Here is a 22,890-nt window from a genome sequence, read left to right on the forward strand (position 1 = left end):
TACCCAGCATCAGTTTGGTGTGTAGGGGCCCTTAAATTCAACCACCCTCGACATGTGAATAACATTTGGGGTGGATTGGACATTCAGTTTGTGATTTTTCATTTTTTTTGAAAAACAGGCTCCTCCCACTAACTTTGGAAGCGGATTACAGTTGAACAATATGGACTATGACAATGATGATTTTTGTGAGATTTGCACAAAAGCTGTAGGTTGAAGAGCCAAAAGTGTACTTTGAAGAAAAGTGAAAATGGCGGGAAATCTGTCCTGACGCAAATGGGCGTGGCCTATATGGGGAAATGCGTTATGAGCCAGGGGAAGTGACATTTTTATTTTACGACCTACGGTTCCAGAGTTATATAGCGAAATGTAAAGTGGGCTGTTATAGCGCCACCATGAGGCCGACTGATGTAATTATTTATTACATACATTTTATGTACATTAGTATTATGAACCTCCCCTCCAAGTGTTGTAACTGTAGCTCTGATGGTTTCTGAGGGAAAAAGACTCGATTTCCCCATGTAAGTGGATGGGAAATTTTAATGTGGGATTATGGTCAACGCCTGTGTGAAAAGTCGGAGCGATTGGTGCAGGCAATGAGGAGCTACGACAGTGTTTCAGACAGACATTCAGACATTGAGTGAATTATAGGATGATGATCATGGTTATAACTGTTCTTTAACTGTACTGTCGGTAGAGACGCAGCGATGTCACCCAAGCTATTATATAGATCTATAATCGGCCTATATACATCTCATTAATATTTAACACAATACGCCAATAATTCATATATTCATTTTCATGACCCAAATCCATCCAATCTGCGGTTATCCGCAGCTAAAACCACGATCTGCCTATTCTGAGAAAGTCATATACTGTACTGTAGGGCTAGCAGATTGGCTATTTTCAGTATATTGACTATTTTCAGCAAGAGATTTGGCGTAGAAGGAAAAAAGGAGGGAAGTTTAGACTCCTTGGGGACCCTGGTCAAGTAGAGTTTAACATTCAAAGGGAAGCCGCTAAACCAAAACAATACCAGTGGGGCAAAAACAAAACAAAAAAAATAGCACTGACAGAAGGAAATTATCTCTATTCCTACTGAGACATGCCAGGGGGATTTGCAATGTTCACAATTAAAGATTCTAGGATTAGAGATTTAACAGGCTAAATGTCTAAAATGGCTTCCTAATTTACACGTCCAAAGATTAAGTGGAAGTGGGATCAGTCTACAGCACATCCCACTTAGGTCCGGCTCCCTTTGACCCGGATTCAAACCCCCAAGATCTCTTTTATGCTGCTGCAAATCCAAGCAGCTCCTACCCTTGTTGACAGAAGCCAGCCTGCCAAAGCCACGGCTAAAACAGTCTTTGTAAAAAAAAATAGCCCTCCCCCTGGGGGTTGATGGGTGGCCGGGGGGGTTCTGTTGGGGTAGTGAAAGAGACCGAGGGAGAGAGAAGAAAGCTCTCTACTGACAGCAAACAGAACATAGAAAGGGAAGACTGTCTTGTCTCCGCTCCAGCGGACAGGAGGCATAAAAGCTGCGATGACCTGCGTGCTAGACACGTCTCTCTGTCTCTTCTCCCTTTTGTTGTCAGGTCGAGGTCTGAGCGGGCACAATAAAAAAAGAATATGGCAGATGGATAGAGATGGGGTGATGGGAAAGTGGAGGATGGGGTTGGATGGAAAAAGGGAACGGATGCATGCCCTGTGGCTACTTTCAGACACTGTCGGCCGCCAGTGCCTTCATGTCCGTTGGAGCGCCGTCCCTGGCTCTTAACAAAGACGTCGCTCACTTGCCACTCTGTCAGCCCCCCGTCATACTCCCCCCTCCCCCTCCGCCAATTACCCAGGTCCTAACAATTTGCCAAATACACTTTTTCCCTTATTTTTTGGACGCCTGCAATATTTACTACTTTATTGCTGACAAGCCAACAAATGGGGATCGCTGGGGCGAGGCGAGCTAACCGGATGCGTACAAGTGGGTGCCCTACAGGTTTTGTTTCAAACAATGCCTATTGCAGAGGTTGATAAATACTCCCTACTTGTCCCACCAATCATTTCCCTTTAGCACTCTTTAAACGGTTACTCTGCAGAAGTCATTAACATCTGCAATGAGGCGTTGCGGGTGTGGGGAGGGGATAAATTGGAAAGTCGAGCCTAATATTACATCCAGTACCCTTTATCTTTGATGTGGACCCTGGAGTGAGTGTGCACGTTTTCTCTGCACGTGTGTGTGTGTGTGTGCATGCACACGCGTGGAAGGATGGCACAGGTAGTGAATTTTGCCCATCATCGTCCAACGCAGCTAATGACATTCAGAAATACTGATGATGCAAAATTGCCAATGACACGATCCAGCAACTTTAACTGCTGCAAAGGTCTTACGATGCCTTGCTCTCATTAGTACAAGTCAAGACAATTTTGCCTACTTTGCAAACTCCATGACTTGTCAAACGCGTTTCGGATGGATGTCTAGAAACGGCACCTTCTCATCACAGGTGAAATCTCGGCACAAATTCGAAGCAATCTCTTCTCAAAGATTGCAGCTGGGCCACTACAGCGGACTGGGACTGTTTGTCTCTGTCCTCCCTTCCCCCCGGTAATACTGCCGACATGCTGGTGTCCTCCTGAGGGAAGGTGGATTGGAGAGGGCTGAAATGAAACAGGGCCACAGACAAATGTGCAGCCTCTAGAGGAGAGGATGAAACGAATGGAGCACAAGGCTCAGGAACACACACCTGCGACCCGACATCTGCTGACAAAGGCATGCCCTTCTACTGGGTCACTCAAGGGAGGGCGCGTGGGCATGTTTGTTGGGGGCATGTGAGTATCTTTGTTTGCAGGGTGCTGTGTGTGTGTGTGTGCCATGCGTGTGTACCGTGTATGTCATGGAGTGTGGCTGCGTGTGTGGTGGGGCAGGGTATGGTTGGCTCCCTGTGCATGTGTGTCTTTGTGGGAGTGTGTGAGACAGCATGTATACATGCTGATGAAATGCAAAGTGACCTGGGCTGATAACAACTCCTAGTCACAGGCCGGGTAAACACGAGTGGCTCCCAAGGCTCGTTTGCAAAGAACAGTGGTTCTCTCTCTTCACTCTGTTTCCCCTCTCTCTCTGTTTCCCCTCTCTCTCTGTTTTTCTCTCTTTCGATGTCTGTCTGTCTCCGTGTGTGACTGTGCAATCTGTGTATGTGTGTCTCTCTCATATAGGACTACGCCAGTGTTTATAGCTACAAACTTCTCCCTCATTACAGACAAAGAAAATTAGCAGTTCAGCCACAAGTGTTTCATGTGTTCAGCCAATGTCGCCCCAGCCCCCCAAGGTGTGGTGAAAATTCTCCGCATTTTCCATCCGCTCCTGCACACCTCCTCTCCGCTTCCCATCAAACAGGTCCAGACAGGACCAGTGGAAAGATGGGAGAGTCAGTCGATCACAGGGCTGTAGTCAAGGAAATGTGGCAGACGGAGGTGCGTGCGCACACATACAGTACACACACGCCCAACAACAAATCTCCTTCAACCCCGTCACACCAAAACGAACATTACAAAGCTTGTTTATCGAGTGCGTCGAGGGAGGGAGACCGCTATCGGCTCGGCAGCCCAATCTCGGACCGTCTGGCTGGACCCGAATCGTTTGGCATTCTCCTATGCTGCCGCTTTGTCGTTGACCTTGTGGAATTGGAGGGTGCGGCGTCAGGCCCCCTGTCTGGCATTTTGCTGCCCATTAAAGTTTAAAAAACCCAGACAGTTCACAGCGAGAGTGAAACGAGTACCTCATCCTGGAACACATGGTGCTCAGTCCTTTCTTCTCTCTCTCTCTCTCTCTCTCTCTCACACTCTCTCCCCCCCCCCCCCCCCCCTCCTCTTCTGTTTCTCCTTCAAATCTCTGCTTTGCTCAGTCCCACCCCTCTCTCTGCCTCTTTCCCTTTCCCACCCCCAAAACCCACAAGACAGGGGCACGGGGTTCTCTGTTCCGGACATAGGAGCCAGGAAATGCCTAGTCAGAGCACCCAGCTCTGAGACATGTGAGTGTGTGTTAGTGAGAGCGTGTGTGTGTGACGCATGTTTGTGTGCGCGTATGTGAAACAGATTGGATGCTAGCGAGAGACGGTTTGTGAAGTCAAATATTTGTGTGTGTGAAATATACAGGCACGGCTGCCTCCTTCTGCGAACAGACATGTGGTTCAAATAGGGCAGAGTCACAGAGTGCACAGCTGACATAGGGGGTTTATAACTGTGTGTGTGTGTGTGTGTGTGACACACAAAAATGGTTGGAAAGAAAACTGAATTAGGCAGAGAAATCAAGATCGAGCTGCGAGAATGAACAAGACAATGTATCAGTCCAATGAACCAGATACAAAAGGCTGTGCATGATTCAGTGGTCGCTGCCAACCAGTGACGGAAATGGGTTAGTTAGGTCATGAGTGGGCAACTATGAGAGAGAGAGAGAGAGAGAGAGAGAGAGAGAGAGAGAGAGAATGGGAGCAGGATGAGAAATGAGTGTGGGGGACAGTGCAGCTTGGGGTTGCTCTGTTCCCCTGCCGCTAGCGGATAGCTGAAACCCCTTGCTGACCTGGATCTAAGCCGCGGCACACAACAGGGACACCTCATAAAAACTCCCTCTGGCTGGAGGTGCAGCCAGGAGCGTAATTAAGTTATAGGCAAGCCGTGTTGACTCAAGTCTAGGTGGTAAGGTAGCCCACCTGGGCAGTAGACAAGACTGGGCATAACATGGCTCCTGGACTAGTTGTGGGTTTGAAGGCCCACACGGAAGGGCTCGGTGTTTCATGGTGCCAGATAGAAAAGAAAAGACTGCGGGCAAAGACACTAGCCCGCGAGGCTGTCTTTCTGGAGAAGAGCTTCATTTAACTCACTGATGACCATTTCAAGTGAATAACACTCTTCAAATAAGTACTGCCAAGTACTGGGCTGCGACGGAGGAGCCTTGAATGTGCTACCGGTCCATCTGTAGTACACCCCTGAATTTACAGGAGCCATGTGTGCATCACTGCTGTAATGCAGTAGTAAATTATAGTACTGCAGGCTGGCCGATAAGAGGCATGGTCTTACTCTAACATTAGACGTCAGAGTCTCTGGAGGAAGAGAGCGTAGTAAAGAGCCACTTGTTACCGGCCCATATTGGCTGCGGCTATCTAAAAGAGGGCCGGGGGAGAGTTATGAATGGGGTTGCACTCTCGGCTCTCTGGGAAGCCGAGCATGAGGGGCGACGGGGGGTCTAACATTAGGAACCTCAGAGATGTACAGAATTAAGCTTAGCTCTGCCACAGGCATTTACCTAACCAAACACAGCTGCCATGTGTGTGTATGTGTAGAACGAAAGAGAGAGAAGGGATTATGGTAACACGAGCAGTCTGGCTCTTTCAAATTGGGGTGGGCACTCAACAAGGCTATGCAACACACACACCACACACACACACACACACACACACACACACACACACACACACACACACACACACACACACACACACACACACCACACACACACACACACACACACACACACACACACACACACACACACACACACACACACACACACACACACACACACACACACACACACACCACACCCACCCCCCCCCCCCCCCCCCCCCCCCCCCCCTCCTCCTTCTCCTCTTTCCAGCAGGGCCTCCTTCCAGGGAGCACAGCCAGCCGAGAGGAGTCAGGCTCAGATAACTCCTTGTCTTATCCTAACAGGATTCATTCTGTACAAAGGACCTCGAAAGAGAAGGAAAAAAGGGGGTTTGGGAGCCCTTGAAGCCGGGTTAAGCACCATATACATGGCCGCCGCCCCCTTCTCTCGTGTGGTAAAGAGCATCTCAATCCCTCCAGAGGCTAAAACTAAATAGCAATTACAGAGACCGGCAACTTAAATACCATTCGCCAGTGGACCTCGAGCCATTGAGCAGACCCTGGGAGACAGGGAGAGGTCGGGCCAAAGCCCGGGTGCTGTGGTCTGTGATTAAATAAAAATAAACAAATAAAAGGAGACTTTGGTGATCTCTCAAGAGACATGACCCACAGAGAGACCGGGGCAGGAATTGAGATTTATTGTACCTTTATACTTTGTGTTACTTTGCTAAAGTGGATGAGTGTCCTATTAGATTAGACTGGGACTCATTAAATCAAGCATGGTAAGGAGGCGCACACACACACCCTTTCAAAAATGCAAAACAAGCATCTAGTGTGTTTGCTTAAAGCTCTGCTAATGTTTGCTTTCACATTTGCGTTAAAATGCCTGCCGCTGAGAATTCTTGGAAGGGAGGAGACTGTCTGTTCAGATTCTCTGCTTGTTCAGTGTCCCGTCTCTTTCGACTGTGTGTGTGTGTGTGTGTGTGTGAGTGTGAGTGTGAGTGTGAGAGAGAGAGAGAGAGAGAGAGTCACCCCACGCACAGAGTGCGTCTGTGCGCGCGTGCATGTTCTTGGAGAACAGGCTGCATTGTGTGACGGGACGGCTGCGAAATCAGTCTTGGGTGTCAGGTAAGGCCAGGGTGCGTGAATGGAGCAGGGGACGGGGAGGCGAAGCAAAGCGAGGCAAGGGGAGGTCATTGGGAAGAGGGAGTGTAATAGGATGAGAGAAAGGGGGCGTCTGGAGAGCACAGATTTGAGTCTGGAGGAGATGAGAGTACCCTTGACTGAGTTAACCCCACGGGCCTGTCACATCCTATTCTCAGCTTGGTTGAGCAGACGGTGTGAGGACCACAAAGGGGTGCGAGTGCAGTCACATGCTGTCGGCTAACCCGCACAGACTTAATGGTTTGGAAGCAAGCACCGGGTTCTAAATCACACCTAATTTAATGTCGGATCGGCTTATTCCGAGGCACCGGTTCGCGTAGCAGACGTGCCCGTCATGAAGAAACCGTAGTAGCCAGAGACGTTTCAAGTTTAGTTTAACCATGAGGAAGTAGGAGAAACATACTATGCTGATTCGTTTAACGAGATCTAAGTTGTTGGCTTCTAATGAGAGTGCCTTAATTTAACATGGACATTACTCAAACAGACCTGGCTAGTATCTGAGAGACCTCAGGAAAAGTAAGAGAAGCCAAAAAGTAATTTTTTTGAGCAGGTCAGTGTTTCCATGAAATGTCCAAATAAAACCACCAGTAAAACACCAGTAAGACGCCCTGAGGGCGAGAAGCGTGCACGCATCTGCCTGGATGACGGCAGACTGCTGGGCGAGCGCTGGTGCTTTGGCATTGGGGAGGGGGGGGGGGGGGGGGGGGGGGGGAGTCAGATCAACATATGGAATGTGTTCTGTACTGGCCATATATGGAGCGTGTCTTGAGTGTACAGGGTTTGATGTCAGATCAACAATTATTGAATGTCAGAACAGGGAGGACGGGTGGTGAAAGATCAACATATGGAATGTCAGAACAGGTCCGCTCCATATATGGAGATCTAAGAGTTTCAGGTCAGAGTTGTTGGCCGGCTCCATATATGCAGATCTAGGTGATGATCCAGTCATCTCCATGTATGGTTGTACAGGGTTAGATGTGGTCAGTGTCGTGATCTTCATATATGGAGATGGCCATATATGGTGGTGTGACATGTCACGAGGCGTGACCATATATGGAGGTATGATGTCACGGGGCGTGACCATATATGGAGGCGTGATGTCACGGGGCATGACCATATATGGAGGCGTGATGTCACGAGGCATGACCATACAGTATATGGAGGTGTGATGTCACGAGGCGTGACCATAAATGGAGGTGTGGGGTGACTAGTAACTAACCGACAGACGGACAGGAGATGCAGGTTTTCAAAGTAAAGGCGACCTACGGTCACAATAAGACATGGTAGAAAGGGACAGAGTTGCATAAGGGGCCCAGTGCTTTACAAGGACTTTCTTGTTTGGCTGCCTGCGTTTTTGTCTTTTCAAAACTATTTATTCCACAAAGCCAAATTGTCTTTCACGTGACAGTGGGGCAGGGGAAAGAGAGGGGGATAACTGTGCTTGTATTCCAGAGAGCACACAGAGGAGAGCAATGTGGGCCAATCGGCCAGCCCCCACGAAACAACACGGCAGATTGTTTTCCACTGACAAAGAGGGTCTGGTTTCTCATACAGAAAAGGGTACGATGTATTGCCAGTGACTTCAAAATACTGGAAACAGAAGCCTTCCTAGAAAGAGTGGACAGCTGCAATGCTAGCCACATTACTCAATTGAATCAAGCTAGGGGAGGAAGATGCCGATGAAAACCCCAAAACGTGCGTGCATGCAGCACTAGCAGCTAATGACAGGAGGAAAACGTCTAGTCTTAAGCCTTAGCACAGCTGGATTAGAGAGGATATTCTGACCTTGGCACTTTGCTAAAGTCAATTCAGGCATACTCAATGACAGCCTTAGGCTTGTGTATAAACACTACGATATTGCTAAAAAAGAAGATTCAAAGACATTATCCCTGTAGATTGCAACTAGCTTCAAGTGAGTGAGGTGGAGTGAGACCAGGGGCTGTGGTAGCAGACTACATCCTTTGTACAATCTCTAGATACTTATTATATTATATTCTTATGGTCTACTGCTGCCCAACCTTCTGTATAGTGTGTCTCTAGGTCTCTGAGCAATGTCCTCCTTATCTTTGGAGCACAGCTATTCTGAGGAACAGCAGAGGTTCTCAAAGACCTACAACGATTCCTTCAACTCCCTGCCACATTTCATTGTAAATTCATTATTTGTCCCCACCCTGAGCTGGCGAGAATTTGGACTCTGGGGTTTCTGCTACTTATCCTTGCAGTTCACAAGTTCACAACAAAATCAATTATTCATCAATCCCTGTAATGTCTATTGGCAACATGGGAAAGAGGAGCAACGAAAGAGAAATAGAGAGAGGGAGCGCGACAAACGGAGATAGTGTGTGTGTGTGTGTGTGTGTGTGCGCGCGCGCGCGCGCGCTTGCACTCGTGTGTGTATGAATGAATGAATCAATGTGTTTTTGTGTACGTGTTGCGATGCGAGGTAATGCAATGTGAAGTGCGAAGTTGTGTGCAAGATAAGGGACATGGGATGATTCACCAAGCCTTTGAACTGGGGCATAATGCCATTAAAAACCTTGATGGAATTATCTGTCCAGAATTTGTGGAGCGTACACAAGTGGGACAGGCAAAGGGAGAAGGGGCGGGGAGCTGAGAAAGTGAGAAAAGAGAGGGAGGGGTAGAGAAAATGACCACACAAGGCTAATCAGATTTTATAGATTGACTGTTCTAAAGGGCTAATCTCAACATTTGGCCTGCCCAAATGCCTGGCGGCGTGCGAGTGCTTGCACGTGTGCATATATATAGCATGTCTATACAGGCCATGAATTCTGTTTTTACCTCCACTCACAGTCAATGCCAGATGAAATTGCAATTGATTGGCTGCTCGCAAATCAGTAAGGGGAAATAAAAAGGATGTGGATCATGCTGCTATGATATAAATGTGTGGTGTTGACACGGAGTGGTGACAGAATATGGATGGATGGTAATAAACAGGGGTTGACACTAATGGCCCTTTTTGAATACGAAGGCTAACCCAGAACGTCCCATAACCTGAACTGTTCCACTACGAGCAGCACTACGCACACAAACACTAATCTCAGAGAATTATTCAGGGTTTTGACTTGTAAATGTATGACCTCAATCTAGAATTTTTTCATTTGAATATCTGAATATTGTCCCCCGGCTTACTTATGTATTTATTAACCTACAATGGCCCTAATTTGTCGTAGTAAAAAAAGGAAGATGCACATTATGTAACCATTCCTGGAAAGAATTACTAGGCTGCAATACAGCAACAGCAAATGTATTAATTTGTAGTGTTATGGGAACAATATTATTTTATGATGTAGGCATATATGACATGAGCTAAAATGTGTATGATAGGCCTATTTGAGAAGTTGGTAAAATTGGTATATTTGGGCAACAATAACTTGAGGATTATTAGTTGCCCTGCATGTCCAACGTACCTGGAGTTTTATATTCCTTTTTTCCATATAAGACAATGGTCTTATATGGAAAAAAGGAATATAAAACTCCAGGTACTGTCTGTACCCAGATAAGACCAAATTTGATCCATACGGTCAAATAAATGTCCCTTGCAGCTCAGCCAAGGCACCACACCCCGCAGTAAACCTAGGGAAAACTCTGAAAGGATTCTTCCCAAGTTCCCAGTCTCTAGAAACATTTGAAAAAGAGACAAGACAGATCTTTGTGATCCGCTCTTCATGACATTTGCAAGTTGACATTTTATTTTGTTCTATGATGTCAAGATTAAGAATCAAAATGATGAAAAGTGTGAACGTCAACACTTCAGTAGACAGAGTGACGCTTGAAGAGATCAACAATATCCCTATGGGTATTAACAATGATGACAAGCACCATTAAGACGATTTGCTACTCAAAGCGTGTCCTGCTATTAAGACAAAGGACAAATTAACCAGAGTGCTCATTCTAAATGCCATCCCCTAAAAAATATGCTAAAATTGTGTAAAAATATAAAACACAGTGGACCATTTACAAATGCTCCGGTGAATAATTCAATACTGCCGTACATAACACTGTTAAATATGCATTACTGTCGCTAGTAAAAATCTCATTTTATGGGATGCAACTGCACTTTATCTGTGCCGAGCAGGGCAACATTTGTACTCTAGATGGGGCGATGCAGCTTAGACTTTAGGAAGGGTCTGGTGGCTTGCCTCAGATCTATGGTAGGGGAAGGAAAGGAAGGATTCCCACCCTGTAATTTACTAAGGTCTTGGCTGGCCAACTCCCTGGGCTGGTATACCAACACTTCCCATAACCCCCGGAGGCGCTTTCTCAAGCGAAGGCAATCCACACACCAAGCTTTATCATAGACTATTTAACATCTGGGGCCACAGATCACCTGATACATAACCCCCTGTCAAGATCCCCCTGTCAAGATGAGGCGTTTTCCATTCTAGAGTTGTTGTCGTTACTAGAGTACTGGCTAAAGCGAATACAAATAAATACACTGTCATCTTCCACTGGTGTCAACTGCATACTACATGAAGTGGATTTGCCGTTTTGATGATTAGTGACTATAGGAATTGTCTGTCATGTGGGTCAATACATCATCATCACACATCATCATCATACTGTACTTATGCAAGACTCAAAGCTTGTTGGTGCAACCACACTTGCAATTTCCCAGCCTTTCTAGTTTTTTATGTTTTTATAGGAAATATAGGAAAGGAACAAATTCTATGCTTACATACCTGTAGTACAAGTGGCTCTGGATTGAAGGCCAGGGTCATGAGTAGCTGCATCCTCTCTGTATCCTTCAGGTTCTTCAGAAGGAAGCTACCCGAGTCTTTGGTCTCTGCGTACCGGCGGACCACGCGGTCTAGCAGCCTCTGGGAGGGGCAGTGCACCAGGTCCGACCATCCTTCCACTACGTCTGGAGTGAGCAAACGAACATCCCCGTTGAGTCGGGCAAATTCGGTCTTGTACATGGCCTGGATGAGGTCACAGCGCGGCCTGCCAGTGGCCCTCTTGCAGATTTTCTGGTCGATATCAGCCAGCTCCTGGTTTGAGCCGAGCCGCTTGAGCACCACGCGGCGCGTGCCCTCCCGGGGCTCACCGTACTGGGCAAAGTAAACATTTTTGACGTTGAAGACGTCCAAGAACCGCAGCCGGCCCCAGGTCTCGAAGGACACTTGGCCGTTCATGAACTTGCGGCACCAGCTGGTGCCGAAGCACGCGGGACACTTGTTGAGATTGATGAAGCGTCTGTCAGTGAGTTCGTTCTTCTGGAAGGAGGCAAACAGGTTGTGAGTGTTCATCAGCAGGATGACGAACAGGCCCACCACAAACAGGAGCTTCAGGCAGCGGTACAGGCGGCCAAGCTTGAGCGGCAGGAAACGCAGCATGTTGGGGCAGGATGGGGAAAGAGGGGGGGGGGATCTTGGAGGACAAGGGGAGAGGAGGCGCACCGAGATGATCTGTGGGGGCTCGGCCTTAATGCCTCTCCGTCATGATCCGCTGGAGTAACGCCATCTACTGCGCCAGGCAGGGGTGAGGTTGGCACAGATGCCCTGTGCCAAGCCCTGGCAGAGGGCAATGAGTCATCTTCTACCTTCTGTGCGTGCAAACTCCAACCAAAAGGCCTGAAATCAAGTAGAGAACAAAAAAGGAACACATGAGAGCAGGGCAAATAAGGCTACATTTCACAACAGCTGAGACGTTGAATACGTCCGTTTTGGTCATGGGTAAAAGGGGAAAAAAAGACCAGCACTTTAAATTTCCCAGCTCTGGGCATGTAACTTGAAGCACCAACATCCATACCTCCCATAAAACAAAGAAGCACTTTCTGTGGCGTATGAAATTGTTTCACAAATTGGCATTGCTTGGGTCATTTGAGAGAATTCATTGCTTTCTGTGCAGAAATGAGATGGCCCTCAGCCAATGCAATAAACCTGCCTGTGCCAGTTCACAGTCTTTCTCTCTGGGAAATCACTTCTTACAGCCCCCTGATAAAACTAATAATAAATAAAAGAATAGAAAAAAAGTGGGAAGAATAAAATGTCACTGATCAAATTAAGCGATTTACAACGTCCTCCTTCAGTATCAATAAAATGGTCTGGACTCGGGGGAGGGCTCCAGGGGTTGGCCCTTCAGCTGTAGCGACATCCATCACTGTGACCCCCCCTCCAATGCACAGCGGAATAACAATACACTCTGCATACTGGGAACGCGGAGCTGCACAATTGCAGTTGAACAATTCTCCCTTCTAACGGAGAACGAATCCCTCTTTCGATTGCGAGACGAATCATGCTGTGCATAGTTTAACCTTTGATCAGAGCTGCCCTGCTTGGGTTTTAAATCTAGCTTTGAAGTCATCTCTTTGAAAATGGCTTGTGACGTTAACATAATGTCTGCCGATTTAAAAAGAAAAAAATTAAACATCTGAAATGTCCTCCAGAGGCATGGTGTGAATGCATTCGTTAGGCAGGTTGATAATCATCCAGGCTGCCTCGCAGAGCAGGGAGAATCGTAAGAACCAAGCACAGTGGAAAGAAACCAGTCTTGGCTCACAATACAAGGACACTACTAGGCATCAGAGAGCCTCAAAGCCCCCCCAACAGCAGCACATCCATGATAAAGCCATGTTATACTCATGATTAGCTATTTAGCAATGCGTCTTTAGAATTCTCTTTGAGAGAAAATACTACAATGGCTTCAACCATGCAAATTGCCCATAGTCAATTAGAGTACATTAGGACATGCCTATTAGAATAGCCGACTTGAGAGGGCATGGCTAACGAGCAGGCACGCCAGTGTGATTAGTGTGCATGTCGATGGGTTCCCTGCGCTTCACGTTCAGATCGAAGTGGATGTGATTTGAAAGGACAAAGAGACAGCAGGCAGCCAAGAGAACATTGGCTGCCGGAGATGTGCGGCTGCTACAGCAGTCAGGATACGCAGTACTGCCTTTTTAGACCCTTGTCTGACAATTCCACCAGGTCAGACCCAGGACAACATTAATAATGCAACAAATCTTGTATTGGTGGTGGTGCAAGTGCATCTACTGCTATAACATTTATTCATCTAGGAGAGACAGAAAAACAAAATAATAATAAATCGCCATTTTCTGTTATTCTTCGAGCAGACAAAAAGCTAAATTAATGTAGTATGTACAGGATTTTCTTCCTTGTTCTAAGTATAATGTAAGAGCACACAAAATACTGCCTTAAACTGATCCCTGAATCAAAGATGGGTTTAAAAATCATTATTTGTTATTTTGCCGTTTAATTTTCCTTCTCCAGCTATAATGGTTAGAAAATGTGACAAATTTCATCAGTCTAATGGGGCTTCTCTCTGCAGTCCAGGGTTTCTCCAGGACAGTCTGGGCAGAGACTGAATTGGTCAGAGCAGATACTAAACATCAGAAGAATATACAATGAGAAAACGAAGCTGTGTTTTTCATCATGTACGTGACCTCAACCCATCACGTACAGTATCCTGCACACACTTTTTTTAACCAATATTTAACCAGTAAAAACACATTGAGACTGCGTCTCTTTTACAAGTGGGAACTGGCCAAGAGGCAATACTACATCGTGCATTATAGAACAGTAAATACAACATCCATGATACACCTCAAAGTACCTATGAATTAAATACAACAAATCACCAAAGTGCTAATCTTTTAGTGGCAGGGCAAATATAGCCTGGCTAATAAGCCAGACCGAATCAGCCGTTGTGTGATATTAGTCTGGCTTATTAGCCAGGCTAGGGCAAATACACAATGACACAGCAAGGAGAGTGAGCACTGTCATTAACGGAAGCACGCACATCTCAACAAAAAAGTACCTAACAAAAATACATATAATGGAGAAGAACGGAAGTCCACACAATGTTCTGTGGCTCCTAGTAGAAAGTTTGACTTTAATTTAAGGCGACAACGCATCGACCTGTGTGGGTCTTCATCCGCAAATGCAGCCCGAGCCTTGTGGATCGGGTGGGTGTGTCAAATGTCAACTTTTGCAAACAGCTGTTGTTGATTGTGAGTCGTCCCTGCTTTTTGTATGTAACACACTTACTTCTGTGTAATGTTTTCTACTGCGGGAGCTACAGAACAGTGTGGGGACTAACCTTTTTCTCCGTATCTAGATAATGGCTGGGTTTCCCAAATTACATTATGTGTAGGGAGGGAGTATAATGTCATTATGCATTATGCGTAGGGAGGGAGTATAATGCTTAGGGAGTATAATGCCTGAGGCAGGCCTCAACCATACCAGGCCTCAGGCCTACCATTGCGTGGCACATCTATGAACGGAATATCTATGTTCACAGTGAAAGGGGGTGTTGTTGAGAAGAACCACACACATACTCCCTACACATAATGTAATTTGGGAAACCCAGCCATTGGCTATTGTATCGCTATTGAGATTCAGCATAAAAAATTGTGTCCATATTGTACAAATGCACCACATAACACCGTAACTCATCTTTTTCCTGAGAATGGGCCTTTCTCTACTGCATGGCTGAAATCATTATAGATACAACAGAAACTATACTACTCAGCAGAACCTGGAGGCTTGGGCACGGCCCACATGCTCCTCGTGAGTTGCAAGATTCCGAGGTTGGATCAGACATCTGTGATGTCTCACATGTCTCCCCATCTCTCTGACCATGTTTTTTTTCTTTTTTAGTACAAAGCTGTTAAAAACTAGACTACTCATTTGCAAGTGATCTAAAATGCATTTCAATTGTCTAACTAATTCAAAGTTCAGGGGGTTAATTTGGTTAGTATATAAAATATAAACCAATATTTTGATATTTTTGGAGAAAATTACACACTGCCAAAACTATGCACAGGAGGCTAACACAGTGATTTCATATTAGTATGAATAATGCATTAAATTGAATTATAAAAAATGAAATGGTGGTGCGGTAAAAAAGCAACATCGATAAGTCAAAGAGATGTCTGTTTTCTATTACAAGGAGTGAAAAGGAAGCCGATTGCTGCTAGGGAGAACAATTGAACATCCCCGGCACGATATGATCTCCTTTGAGGTACCATTTAGCATCTGACACTGGCAGCGGTACAGACCTCGCAGCAAAGACTTAGATCAGGAAAGCGGATCCGGGTTCTGGTTGGATGCGAGGGGGTAAGAGTGTGGGCCACAACCTCAGTCGGCCTGAGAAAATGCTTCAGAGCCACCTCTTGATCCCGTCGGGGCAGGCGATGGAGAGCCGGGGGCAGGCTGGAACAAGCCCTGAACCAGACCCTGCAGTACGCTGCAGTGTAATGAGATGCATTGGCTGGCCGTTAATGCCGGGATGATAGCGAACAGTTTCTCCTTCTCCTTGAGATAAAGTGTTGGGCCTCAATTACCTACGGAGCGCCACTTGTATTAAGTGGGTGACCTTACTAATTGCTGCAGTCGCATAGGGGTAATCTATACAAGACTCTTCCCCATCCATTAATGGGAGAGATTAAAATTGTAAAAGGATTACAAATGTTAACAATGAAGTGTTTGAACCTCCTCCAGGTTGCTCAACTTTGACAGTGACACTCAATGCCATGAGCCCTAATAATTCTATATCTTCAGGAGCCTCATTCAAAGGGATTTCAAATTAAATGTAATCTTAAGTAACTACTTACTCACAAACCAATGATCAGGCAAGAAAAAGAAGTCTACATCAATGTCAGACAGACATGTCCTGCTGGTTATGTTGTGTGCTCTTGAGCAAGGCAGCACACATCCCCCGTCCCACAGAGACCAGTGCATTCCTTTGGTGCCATTTTTGGGATGGCAATTTACAGACGTGAGGAACTAAGACAATATCCAAACGCAATGTGTGTGGAAGACCTTCTACAACAGTCGGCCCACGCTCACCAGGTGCAGCGCAGGACCTGTGCGTTGCACCAGACACTTCATTCAGGAGTGGCAGATTGAGCCGCCCGCAATGGTTCAGCAGGCTCCACCGGCAGGGAAACGGTGGTGCAAGTGTAGCAACAGTGAAAACTAAAATAGCAAGTCAGTTTCACACTCATGTTTACTCTCTTTTGACTTTACAGTGCTCAGTGGTATTGGCGCTGGCTTGAAGAATATGCTAAGTCAATTATCAAATCACTGAGTTCAATAAAACGCACGTCAGACGAATTTGGACAAAGAGTCAGGCTTTTCATACGGAAGGCTATAGGCAGCTTTCATTTCAGACGACACCTAGTAATTCATTTTCAATGAAAGTTAAGTGCAGGTCTAGCTCTATGAAGCAGGCAGGAGGAATTATGAACAATCTCACACATGTATGCTCGTGGCACACACCCACCAGTGCCAGAGGTGCACTGACTTTCAACAAGTTATCAATGCAACATGCAGAGAAACTGAGGTATGATTTATTTTCCTAGGCACTGGGTAAAACTAAGGGATGTTGCTGGCTTTAGCAGTGGGCGAGTGGGGAGAATTTATATCGCCCATAGTTTCCTTTTTTGCAATATTAATATTCTGCATCGTTCAGACGTAATAAAATGTGCGGCAAATTCAACTCAACAACAATGTTCATGCATTATTGGAAGATGTCAACCATGCGTTTCAAAGAGAACAAATGTTCAAAGACAGGAATAACTATTTTGCTCCTGATAAATGGCTTAGAAGTCCTGTTTTTTCCAACAAAAAACGTTGTTAGATTTGTGCCCACACACTGTAACCCTGCCATTTGTGTACCTATCAAAGTACTCTCCACTCTGGGATTCCTCGCTACAGGGACTTTCCTGAGGGAACTCAGTGACAGGTCAGGTATCCCAGCCATCTCTCAACTGTATCCTACCCACTGTGATCAGGGCTTTGCCATGTATCTTAATGCTGTCGATGCATTTTCTGTTTACCGATGAGCAGGCACGCATAAAGAAGGACTGTGCATGAATTTAATTTCCCTGGGGTTATATGGTGCAGTTGACTTTTCTTTTGTTTTCCATGGTTCAATCTGAATAAACACTCTTACTTGTGTGATAGATTATACACCTACAGGGAAATCTGTAATTGGTCCCTTTCCAGAGGTAACAGGTGATTGTAAACTGCTTCGCGTTGACAGAAATTGAAGATAATTTAACACTCAATGATTCTCTATAAATCAGACAAAAGCATATTGTAGGAAATTATCTTAAGATTAAGTTAACACATTAATCAACTTTTATGAATGAGGCCCCAGTAGTCTCTTAAAAAACATCTAATGGAAGCACAGTGTGCTGATATAAGACAATACTTTCACTGCTTAGAATAGTTCAGTGCCAGGCCTCTTTTTAAAAACATGTCCCAGCTCATACTTTATTTTGCTCATTATTCATTTACAAGCAACCCTCAAGGTTTGGGAGTCATTTGAAATAAGGCCTATTCATTATAGTACAGGTATGGTTTCAGAGATGAATTAAAGCCAGACACAGCTCATTCTTCTAATACAAATGTACCGACCCCCATCCTAATAGAAGAGCAGTGAAATGTAAAGCAATGTTTTCTTTTGGACAAACCTCACTGTGCCCACAGAAACGTGTTTAACACCCCCCCACACACACACCCCTTTTGCTGCAAGGCACGGAAGGATGGTGAGATCTTGCCATGGAGGCTGTAGGAAGAGGGAAAGAAAACCACCCTAGCCTGGGATTTTGTATTATAATACTGAAGGAAGGTCCTGCCATTTCACTTTACAAATACAATGAAAATAGTTTTGGTGGTGTGACTGTGCGGTTTGAACAAAATGGCAAAGAGGCCAAATAAAAATGCAAAAAATGTTACTGGACAAGAGACGGTGTGCAGGCATGAAAGCATCCTTTCATAAAACCAGCCTTATTTTCACAAAATAATCTGGATGGCCAAAATGTGATTGAAAATGAATAACCTTTTGCTCTGCTCATTGTGTAAGACGATGCAATCACTCATTGGTGTGAGAGGGCACGGCTACTCTCCAGCTAACCATTTTACTCATGGCACCAGTCTAAACTTTATTACGATATAATAAAGCCAAGCCTGACATGAACATGCTTGATTAATTTCATTTGATCCTGAAAAGAGGGAGTCCAAAGAGATAGTAAAATACAGAGAAGTGTCAGAGAGAGAGAGAGAGATTGAGAGAATGATGAGACATTGAAGGAATTCAAATCAATATAACCAAGGTAGTGCCAGGGGACAGGAGGGTGTGAGAACATGCACTGTGATATGAATGCTGGAGACAGATCAATTGAGTCAAGAGCATGTCTGGCAGATATTTCAATGTTCTTCCAATGCCCACGGCTCCAATGGCATTTCTCAAGCTTTTGTCTGCGTGCAAACTTTTAAACAGGCCTTCCGTTTTCCCTCACCATCCAAAAGAATGTGTGATCTCTCACACACACACACACACACACACACACACACACACACACACCACACACACACACACACAAGTCTCGCACTCCCCGTCACTCTCCCTCTTCAAACCTTGATTTTTATCTGCCGTTTGGCCAAAGATTGGTTTTAAAAAATAACATGTCAACGCTTACAGAAAAGAAACAATGCTCTACATTTGATACTGCTGCAGACTCGTTTTTCCAGTAGTCGCTCGTAAATATTGGTAGTTGCAGCTTGCAGTTTTATTGGCTTGTTTCTTAAGTGCAGTTGCTAGTTTTGGGCTTGTTGTGTAATGTTGTTTAAACCAGTGAACAACTTTGCAACAATTTTGCAACAAGATATATGTTGCAACATTTCCTTCAATATTTCTTTGACAATAGCAAATCTACAAGCTATATATCAGCTATTTTCTAAAAAGACGATATGTATAGGTTTAAAGGGCTCTTGTGGGAGTGACAGCAGCAGCGCAGTGCAGGCATACCTTTAAAATATGACATATCAGGATTTTTAAAGTAATTAAACAATTTCACAAAAGTGAAAAATACCCGATACCGATACTGCCCTTTATTACTTATTTTTGCTGTAATATTCTAACTGGCCAAGTGGAACGTAGTGTCCACTGGCCTGGGGTGTTTCAATAGCTGTCCAGGCCAGCCGTCCATTTAAAATGTCGAGCGCTAGGGTGAAAAGGGTAAGAAGGATGCATGAGCAGGGAAAAGGCAGACCCACTAGAGGGTTCCGGGCAGGGTGAGTCCCTTCTGTGCAGAAGGCTTCTGGCTAGTAGTACACAGTCATTCTGACATCATAGACTTCTCGTGCACACCGGTTTTGCAATGCGCCAGGAATACCCTCGTGTGTGTAGGTTCTTTGTGGCAGGGAATGACCCTGGCATGACCTATTTTTAAACATTTTCTTAAAAACCTCCGACAGACAAAAATCTATGCTCTTGTCTTTGAACTCAATGCTATCCTCCAACTTCAGCCATGACTAGCTCCAACTGCATCATTCCCTCCTAAATCACTCATTCTAAAAGGGAAAACAATAGGGGAAAATATTGTTTTTGAGGTCTTGAGATCTACTGCATGCATTTGTGCCTACAGTACATGTCTCCTACTGTACGTAGTAAGATACAATGTTCATAATAGACTTATTATAAAAAAGATCATTTAAACTTCACAGAAACAGATAGATAGGAATTAAAGAACAAGGCAGATAAATGCCATGTTTACAGAGTGGGATTCACATTCACCTCAGATCGATGTAGTCGTTTCAAGTGTCGGATTCATTCTTCATCGTACAGCGGTGTCAGACTGAACATAGTGATCTACAACCTCACAACGCATCGCCATATAATAAACAACCATATATAAACAAAACCAGCGGATCCAGAGGGGTGAAGGGGATCGTTGCCTATAGAGAGAAACAGGCACTCTGGAAAGAGGGAGAGAGAGAGCACATGAAATGAAATGAAATGAAATGAAATGAAATGAAATGAAATGAGGGCATATTTACCCAGGGTATCTGGGCTAAGCTCAAGAACTTGTTTCCAGCCAGGCCCTGCTCATAGAACACATTTCATCGTAGTGGTTGATGCCTTGTTCAAGGGCATTTCAGCGGTGGTAATTTTTAACGTGTCGGACGGCTGGTTCGAACAGGGAACCTTCCGGTATCTAGACCGCGCCGCTATCCGTTCGGCCACCGCTCGGCCACCGCTCGGCCACCGCTGCCACAACATGGGGTCCATCTGTACAGATCCAGCCAGTACAAAGTCCCACACGCACGTTGGCTCTGATTATATATGATTAACATTGCTGTAAATGTATGGAATGTCCCGCATGGCGAGTACAACATTTGCAGGAATCAATATTGAAATATGTGCTATTCTCGCAATCCTATGCCGGAATTCAGGCACAGTTGATGTTAGCGGACATGACAGTTTACACAGATGGCTACCACATATATAAATGTTTTAACATTACTGTAGTGTTCGTTATCGTATCCGTAGCCCTTACTCCACAAGTGTATACAATGTCCAGCTGGCCAGAAACAGAAACAGTAGCCAGCCAGGGACTGGGAACCTGTGTGGGGGGTGTTATGAAAATAGGACTAATGTCCAGTTTGACCACTGGCAATATCGGTACCAACCAACCAATAGTGTTTCTCCCTACTGTATATGCATTTAGCAGCAGCACTGCGACCACCAGTCTTGCATCTTTACAAACTAAAGTTATATAATTTTGCGTTATGGAACTTATGGACACTTTATGAAAGTCATTTTTACACATGTGAGAAAGGCACAACAGAGAGGAGAGAGCTCAGTCTATTTGTTCTATGGCATACAAACACTTCATATTGAGGTCAATTAACTTTGTGCTTAGCAGATCAAACATATAACAAGCAGTGGGTAGATGTCAACAATGAATCAAAGCAGTGCTGATGAGATTAGTGTTTGCAGAAGGAAAATAAAAATAAATCTGCAACTTCACTCCCTAATAGACTGCGTCATGTCCCAAACAGAACAGATCTACAAGCTGTCATCACGTTACGAATCAGTTGCACATTTTATACTGTACTTTGTGATAAAGCAACAGCATTGTGCAAAATAACTACATTAAGCCTGACAACACATAACTGGAATATGGAATAAAACATCTGAAATAAACATTTGGAAGACCCTCATGCATCTTAATAATTATCTTGCTATAAAGAATAAGATAGAAGCTTCTGAATCTGAATTGCCCATGACCTGGAGCTGGTCCACAGGGCTACCGTGACCCACTACAGCTGTCAATCTCAAAGACACCTGCTGTCCGCAGAGATAAACATAATTGAAGCATTTTTAAGGCAGGATATAACCTGTGCTGCATGACTTGTTTTGATTGTTGTATTTTTCTGTAAAGATTATACATTTATTTAAATCCAATAAAAGGTGCATTTATTTATCTTACCATGGCAAACCTAGCCTCCCGTGTCCTGACCAACCCACATCAATTGCAATGTACAAGCTGAAAAGGACTACTGTTGCCAAGGTTATTGACTCAGGCAGTCAATAATGTTTGATCACAAAAACATTCATCCACACTGCACAGCCGAGTTGCCTCAGAACAGCAAACATGCAGACAGTGATGGATAGTTTCAAATGACAAGAAACACATTGCACGCCTAATGGAAAATTGAGTCCTACGAATATAAGCACCAATTAGCGGCATCTCTACACAAGCATCATTCAATTTATCGCTGGCCTTCACCAAATGCAACCAGTTTTAATGACAATATCAGTGTGTTTTTCACAGAACGTCTGCAGTCATTGTGGAGGGAGGGACACACTTGAAATGGGATAACTTGCTCTGGATCCCGCTGCTGATAAGGTTTTAATTTTGCCTAATCAAAATGGTGGCCATTTCAATTTTGTCAGTATTTAAGTAACATTGATAGCATGTAATAAAAGGATAGCCTACTGTATGTGACTAGGACTAATGCTAGACGCTAGTGTCACCACAAACGGGTGTTGTGGATAATACACAAAGTAATGGGAATAGAATAGGAATGGGAAATAGGAAGTATATTTTCAATGAAAGTCAATAAAACAGACTATGTTAATAGTTTAATTCAATTCAGCTCCTGTAGCTCCATTTGTCAGGGCTGTAAAACCAGTTCCCTCATCCCAGTATGATTTGGTGAACTGAATTGACTGAATTCTGAGGTGAGCATAAAGGTATTACTCCCCTGGGGGCTTTCAAGTTACCATGTCTAGATTCTCCCCTGCGGAGCACTGAGAAACATTCAAATAGAGACTATTTAGACTCGGCAAGCACATCCGTTTATATTAACAGTTTCCTCTTTCCTGCCCAGCTAACTTTGCAGAAAAATCTTCACCATTGGTCTCCTGTTGTGAAAAGATTTATGATGATAAAGCAGCCTGTTCTATTCATTTGACCATCACAGCAAATTTCTTAGTGGGTATTATGAGCTACAACGATCCTTCTATTCTAGGGCGGCTAAGCAAACAGTAGGGCTATTGTAGTCTTCTTCAAGCAAG

General features: G+C 44.8%; 1 protein-coding gene across 1 annotated transcript in view; it reads right to left on the reverse strand.

Moving 5' to 3' along the window:
• The window catches only part of dipk2ab (divergent protein kinase domain 2Ab), a 40,621-nt gene that overhangs the window by 16,329 nt on the left and 1,402 nt on the right, over positions 1 to 22,890 (reverse strand). Inside the window, exon 2 of the mRNA XM_079489670.1 lies at positions 11,235 to 12,125. Coding sequence (XP_079345796.1) covers positions 11,235 to 11,888 — 654 coding nt within the window. The 5' untranslated portion in view covers positions 11,889 to 12,125. The remainder of the gene's footprint in view (positions 1 to 11,234; positions 12,126 to 22,890) is intronic.

This window comes from Electrona antarctica, assembly GCF_951216825.1.
Source record: "Electrona antarctica genome assembly, chromosome: 20".
NCBI lineage: Eukaryota > Metazoa > Chordata > Actinopteri > Myctophiformes > Myctophidae > Electrona > Electrona antarctica.